This window comes from Anguilla rostrata, chromosome 8, assembly GCF_018555375.3.
Source record: "Anguilla rostrata isolate EN2019 chromosome 8, ASM1855537v3, whole genome shotgun sequence".
NCBI lineage: Eukaryota > Metazoa > Chordata > Actinopteri > Anguilliformes > Anguillidae > Anguilla > Anguilla rostrata.
The window spans coordinates 49819041-49826261 of NC_057940.1; the positions used below are offsets into that span (position 1 = coordinate 49819041).

Below are 7221 nucleotides of genomic sequence, written 5' to 3' on the forward strand. Positions count from 1 at the left end.
GGAAGTGCTTTCCTGTCTTTTTGTGTGCATCATTATCTAAACTGTACGCACTGAGCTGCAATAAGAGGTATACAAACAAGCAAGTGCAGTGTTAGATTGCGGAACCTGAGTTTTTGTTATGATGTCATGGAGGAGTGTGCTTCAGTTGGTCCTCTTTAACTGCTTTACTTTGGTTCTAAATCTGTGCCAGAATTCCACCGATTCCAAGTGGGCAGGGCTCCATTCTTCATTCTAGAATACGTCACATGACCATGGGTTATTTCCCCCTCTTTGCTCATCTGTTAATTCCAGGGCTGTCTTTGCCAACTGGAGGTGTCATTTGAATTAAGTTACTTCTCAACTACAGCTGACGTAGTACGATCACATTAATTTGTTTGGCTCTGTTGACTGCAGAGTTTTTAATTTTAATTTTATTTTAATCACTGCTGCAAAAACAACTAACTGACCACCTGGAGGTGTTTATTGCACAGTCACCTCACAGCTGCAGTTTTTTCTCTTAGTTCGTGGGCGTTTCTGCACCACTGTGAACTTGTGTCTCACACATGCCTTCTCTCAGAGCACAGAAATCCAGATGTGGTTAACAGGCATTGTCAAACGAAGCCAGATTAAAACAATGACAACAAGTAAAAAAAAAAAAAAAAGAAAACGTCCTGTTCTAGAAGAAGCAGCAGTTAAATCGGATGGTGGTCCTTCCCTTTATGAAGGCCACTGGCCCGCTCTTACTGTATGAAGCCCTTATGAAGGTCACTGGCTACTGTATGAAGCACTAATGAAGGCCACTGGCTCGCTCTTACTGTATGAAGCCCTTATGAAGGCCACTGGCTTGTTCTTATTGTATGAAGCCCTTATGAAGGCCACTGACTCGCTCTTACTGTATGAAGCCCTTATGAAGGCCACTAACTCTCTCTTACTGTATGAAGCCCTTATGAAGGCCACTGGCCCACTCTTACTGTATGAAGCCCTTATGAAGGTCACTGACTCGCTCTTACTGTATGAAGCCCTTATGAAGGCCACTGGCTCACTCTTACTGTATGAAGCCCTTATGAAGGCCACTGACTCTCTCTTACTGTATAAAGGCCACTGGCTCGCTCTTACTGTATGAAGCCCTTATGAAGGCCACTGGCTCGCTCTTACTGTATGAAGCCCTTATGAAGGCCACTGGCCCGCTCTTACTGTATGAAGCCCTTATGAAGGCCACTGGCTCACTCTTACTGTATAAAGGCCACTGGCTCGCTCTTACTGTATGAAGCCCTTATGAAGGCCACTGGCCCACTCTTACTGTATGAAGCCCTTATGAAGGCCACTGGCTCGCTCTTACTGTATGAAGCCCTTATGAAGGCCACTGGCCCACTCTTACTGTATGAAGCCCTTATGAAGGCCACTGGCTCGCTCTTACTGTATGAAGCCCTTATGAAGGCCACTGGCTCGCTCTTACTGTATGAAGCCCTTATGAAGGCCACTGGCCCGCTCTTACTGTATAAAGGCCACTGGCTCGCTCTTACTGTATGAAGCCCTTATGAAGGCCACTGGTCCGCTCTTACTGTATGAAGCCCTTATGAAGGCCACTGACTCGCTCTTACTGTATGAAGCCCTTATGAAGGCCACTGGCTCGCTCTTACTGTATGAAGCCCTTATGAAGGCCACTGGCTCGCTCTTACTGTATGAAGCCCTTATGAAGGCCACTGGCCCGCTCTTACTGTATGAAGCCCTTATGAAGGCCACTGGCTCACTCTTACTGTATAAAGGCCACTGGCTCGCTCTTACTGTATGAAGCCCTTATGAAGGCCACTGGCCCACTCTTACTGTATGAAGCCCTTATGAAGGCCACTGGCTCGCTCTTACTGTATGAAGCCCTTATGAAGGCCACTGGCTCGCTCTTACTGTATGAAGCCCTTATGAAGGCCACTGGCTCGCTCTTACTGTATGAAGCCCTTATGAAGGCCACTGGCCCAGTCTTACTGTATGAAGCCCTTATGAAGGCCACTGGCTCGCTCTTACTGTATGAAGCCCTTATGAAGGCCACTGGCCCGCTCTTACTGTATGAAGCCCTTATGAAGGTCACTGGCTCGCTCTTACTGTATGAAGCCCTTATGAAGGCCACTGACTCGCTCTTACTGTATGAAGCCCTTATGAAGGTCACTGGCTTTTTCTTACTGTATGAAGCCCTTATGAAGGTCACTGACTCGCTCTTACTGTATGAAGCCCTTATGAAGGTCACTGGCTTTTTCTTACTGTATGAAGCCCTTATGAATGCCACTGGCTTGTTCTTATTGTATGAAGCCCTTATGAAGGCCACTGACTCGCTCTTACTGTATGAAGCCCTTATGAAGGCCACTAACTCTCTCTTACTGTATGAAGCCCTTATGAAGATCACTGGCTCACTCTTACTGTATGAAGCCCTTATGAAGGCCACTGACTCTCTCTTACTGTATGAAGCCCTTATGAAGATCACTGGCTCACTCTTACTGTATGAAGCCCTTATGAAGGCCACTGGCTCACTCTTACTGTATGAAGCCCTTATGAAGGCCACTGACTCGCTCTTACTGTATGAAGCCCTTATGAAGGTCACTGGCTTTTTCTTACTGTATGAAGCCCTTATGAATGCCACTGGCTCACTCTTACTGTATGAAGCCCTTATGAAGGCCACTGGCTCGCTCTTACTGTATGAAGCCCTTAGGGGCGACATAGCTCAGGAGGTAAGACCGATTGTCTGGCAGTCAGAGGGTTGCCGGTTCAAACCCTGCCCTGGGTGTGTCGAAGTGTCCTTGAGCAAGGCACTTAACCCCTAACTGCTCTGGCGAATGAGAGGCATCAGTTGTAAAGCGCTTTGGATAAAAGCGCTATATAAATGCAGTCCATTTACCATTTACCATTATGAAGGCCGCTGGCTCGCTCTTACTGTATGAAGCCCTTATGAAGGCCAGAGCGACGGTGACTGATTTGTGGCACTGCCGAGAACCACCACAACGCGCGTATGTGCAGCTCTCCCCCCCCCCCCCCCCCCGTTTCCGCCATTGGCCTTTAAACGAATGTGGAGTTTCTTTTTTCCAAGCTTTTTTTTAACCTTGTTTTCCACTGTCTGTCCTTGGCTTCCGTGCCGCTTGGCCCCGTTTCACCCTGAGGCTCCTCAGTACCGCTGCAGGGCTGTGCCACCGCGGGGCTGGGCCGCCGGGTCTCTGTGTAGCGATGCCGCCCCGCAGTGCGGAACACGCCCGCTCGTGCCGCGAGATGCAACGACCAGTTCTGGGCGTGCCCAGTTCTGGGCATAGGCGACTGTCCCAGGGAAACGGCAAATGGATCTGGAATCACCATCTTCATTCTTCACTCCACCCCCCCGTCCGTCCGTCTGTCATTTTGCCTAGGGCGACAGAACCGCTATAAACGTGTGTGCCCAAAAAGGGCGTTTAGATGTCCAACTCCAACTGACAGACTCTGTGGCCATTAAGCAAAGGAAAAATAAATTGGTTTTAAATAAAACAAATGTTTTGGTGCCCTGCTCCTTTTTCAGTCTGGTGTTGCTGCCTTCAGAGCACAGCAATGACTGAAGCATCTCGATAAACATTCGTACGTTTACTTACCTGTCTAGGACTACATCATGGGATACGCTGGCAGTTATTTGCGGAGCTAATTTTAGTTCTGTTAAATCTCCAATATTGCAAGGAAATTTAAAAGGATGTTGTACTAAAAACATGTGGGAATAGCCTTGACCTAGGAGTGCTTAATTTCATAAAAGGAGGTGGCTTTCCCACGGTGCCCGAGCGATCTCTCCAGAGCCGGAGAGGCAGCTTCCTAACTCTTTTTTAGGGGAGGGGGGGGACCCTGTGGGTCTCTTTGACTCCCCCCTCGCCTCCCCTCGCGCTGATTGAGACCAGATGGACGCGCGGCGCTCGCGCGGGCACGGACTCCGTGCCGTGACGGTGCGAGTGGCCGCCCTGCGCGGTCGAAGGGCGCTGTCGCCAGGCGACGGCATTAACACCGGCCGAAATCCTGTCTTCCGTCCCCCAGAGACTACGCGACTTTCTGTGCTTTTTATTTAGTGAGTGGTGATGAGGATCAGCAGTTAAAATCGGCTGTTAATAGACAGTGAGTGGTCCTGCCTCTGGTAGAATGTTTGTAGTGCTACTTACCTTTTCTGAACATTGACACCAAAGGCAGAGATTAAAGAGGGAGGGGGCTGTGGTTCCTAGTGGCTCAAATGCACCTTCACACTCATGAGGACACCAATTGAAACTCAAATGGTCCCAAAACCCCAACCAGTCTGATGCCCCTCTGTACCCACAAGTCAAATTCTGCCTTCTCTATGGTTGACATTGAATGAGACTCTTTCTGGAAATTTCTGGCTATTGGCAGTGTGTCAAGTTTTTCCCCAATAACACTTTTAGTGCACTTCTAGTTTAACTTTAAATGGTCGTCACTTGAAGATTTAGCCGTTGGTCACATGATGGCATGTTCTGCTCTGTATCGCAGGATGGCGATTTCATCAAAGTGCTCAGTGGCCCTGCACCTCCTGGGCTTCCTGCTTGACCTTGCATGGCCTCTGGACCCCAGTTACCCCAACGTGTGCAGCCTATGGGAGAGGTGAGATTACCCTGTCATGCATCCAATTGGCCGGAACAACATAATTAAGAGATCTGGAGATAAAAAAAGATCACAGAGTCTTACCAAAGCCATAGTCCAAGGGTGCCCAAACTTATCTGAAAAGGGCCAAGTGTTTGTGCAAGCTTTTGTCTTCAATAAAGACCTTGGTAAGTAGAATCAGGTATCTTAGTTTAGGGCTAAAACAAAAAAAATTGCACCCACATTAGCCCTTTTCAGAAAATATTGGACAACCCCTGACACAGTCAATTGCATTTGCAAAATATGTATCAGATGCGTTTTGTTGTACAATGCATGCCAAGTGCACAAGCTGAGACACATTACAGACTGCTTGCTAAAGTGCTGCATCAGCTTAAAGGAGTAGTTTGGCATTTTTTACATAATAGATTTTTGACTACAATATTGTTGATTGGTTTTGACTTTTTTGTGCTTATTGCCATTATTATGTGAGATACACAATCAGCTTCTTCCTTTAGCATTCATTAAGTCATGTGAAAAAATCTTTGAAGGACGGTTTCTCATCCTTTTGTTAAAGACCTGTCTCTCGTGTCTACAGCTCCAAGCATCTGAAACCACTCAGTGTTTTAAAAACAGAAAATCCCAGCCTGTGGGTTGGGATCCACTGCTGAATGGCGAGAGGTTATGTTGGGTTGTGGGATACGTGAAAAAAAATTGTGTATTTTAAACACTGTCCATAGTCGGTGCAGTCAAATAAAATTCTGCACAGATTGCATCAGTAATGGCTAATAATGGCTATCTCGCATTGATAGCTACAAAATATTTGTCCCTTTGTTCTCACGGCCTATATGTTCGCATCTATATTGTTAGTTGATGTGTTCCTCTTTTTCTGTCTTTTTTCACATTTCCAGCTACACTACCTCGGTGAAGGAGTCTTATGCACACCCCTATGACCAGGTGTACGAGGAGTCCTGCTCCGATGCCTGGAGTTTCTACAAGTGCACCCGGCACAGGTGAGGGGGGAAGGGCTTACCTGAGGTCAGGTGAGGTTGTGCGCCTTTTTTCCCCCAGACCCTGAGGGCCTCACTCTGCATCTCTTGTGTCACGTGACAGGATCACATACAAGACAGCCTATCGGCAGGCGGTGAAGCTGGACTACCGCAGGAGGTACCAGTGTTGCCCCGGTTACTACGAGAGCGGGGAGAGATGTGTCCGTAAGTGCAGGCAGTGAGCTCTCGACAGCCAGCGAGGTGCCATGATATAGTCCAGTGTGATACACAAGCACAGCTTGATGCCTGGAACCAGTTTAGTTGCCCTTCTTTGTACTTTTTTGAGAGCTACTTTATTATTGATATCAAACTCATGTTCTGGTGGGTCACAGTGTGTGCAGGTGTTTGTGCTTTACTTTTGTGTGTGTGTGTGTGTGTGTGTGTGTGTGTGTGTGTGTGACTCTGACGGCAGCTCGCTGTACCAAGGAGTGTGTTCACGGGCGCTGTGTGGCACCTGACCGCTGCCAGTGTGAGGACGGCTGGCAGGGCGAAGACTGCTCCAGAGGTGAGTTTGTACTTAGACTGCATTCTTATACTGTTTGTACTGTCATCTTTATGACCAGGATTTCCCCAGATTGAGTTTCACTAGTGTCCTCTGTCCTTCTATCCATCCATCCATCCATTATCTATACCCGTTTAGCCTGGGCAGGGTTGAGGGGGCGCTGGAGCCTGCACAGCGTGCATTGGGCGAGAGGCAGGATTACACCCTGGACAGGGCACCAATCTATTAGGGTCCTCTATAAAGTTGGAAATAACATTTTATTATTTTACTTTTTTTTTTTTAATTTAAATAATAATTGTTTCCATATTTAATTTGACCACATATTTTAGGCCTAACAGATGTTTTGGACTTATTGATGTGCCTGTAATAGGTACACTGTTTAATTCAATTTTGGCTGTGCAGTCCTTTCAGGTGTACTGTTCAATTTGATTTTGGATTCGCACGGACAAAAGGTGCATTCGTTTAATTTGAGGAAATGGGAACTATGGGTCTGTAGCCCTGGTCTGAGGTCTGTGAAACATGGCTGCAGTGAGCCAGGAATAGAAGCTGCTGTGAGCCCAGTGACATAATAAAAGAAGACGATTCCGGAATGTTTGCAGAGTGAGCTCTCGGTGTCCTTATTAAGGGACTGAGGTTAATGTAGTTCACGCAGAGCGGGGCACATTAACTCGGCACTGGGAAAAGAGCTGGTGGTCGGGAGGCAAGAAACTTTCCCACATCCCAGAGCATTCCAGAGCCACTGGGAAAGTGACATTTTTTTGTAAACTGAAGATGACCCCGTTTTTTTTTTTTCTGGTAATTTTTTTTTCCTGTTGAAGAGGATAAAGGCACATTTGGATCTGACTCGCACTCACTTTAGATCCGGGAGGACTGCGATTTATAGGGAGGGGGGTGGGAGGAGGTCACCGCGGTGGACCCGCAATGGGCCAGTGTGAAATAACAATGTTGTCACTCTCATCTGCGGGAACCATTTTGGCTTACGGACAGGGACCCCAGTTTCCATAAAGTGCCTGTTAGTCTTGGGGAAGAGACTTGGAGCTTGCTGAGGAAGGGTCAGTGGACAGTCTCAAACAAAACTCAAAACAAACAAAAATATATATATTTTCCAGGAATCTG

At 47.3% G+C, this 7221-nt stretch overlaps 1 protein-coding gene across 1 annotated transcript in view; it reads left to right on the forward strand.

Annotated features, from left to right (window-relative positions):
* The first annotated feature begins 4467 nt into the window (after nucleotides 1-4467).
* The window catches only part of LOC135260403 (platelet endothelial aggregation receptor 1-like), an 18322-nt gene continuing 15568 nt past the window's right edge, over nucleotides 4468-7221 (forward strand). Inside the window, exons 1-4 of the mRNA XM_064345617.1 lie at nucleotides 4468-4578; nucleotides 5466-5567; nucleotides 5668-5768; nucleotides 6016-6108. Of these exons, the coding sequence (XP_064201687.1) occupies nucleotides 4469-4578; nucleotides 5466-5567; nucleotides 5668-5768; nucleotides 6016-6108 (406 nt within the window). The 5' untranslated portion in view covers nucleotide 4468. The remainder of the gene's footprint in view (nucleotides 4579-5465; nucleotides 5568-5667; nucleotides 5769-6015; nucleotides 6109-7221) is intronic.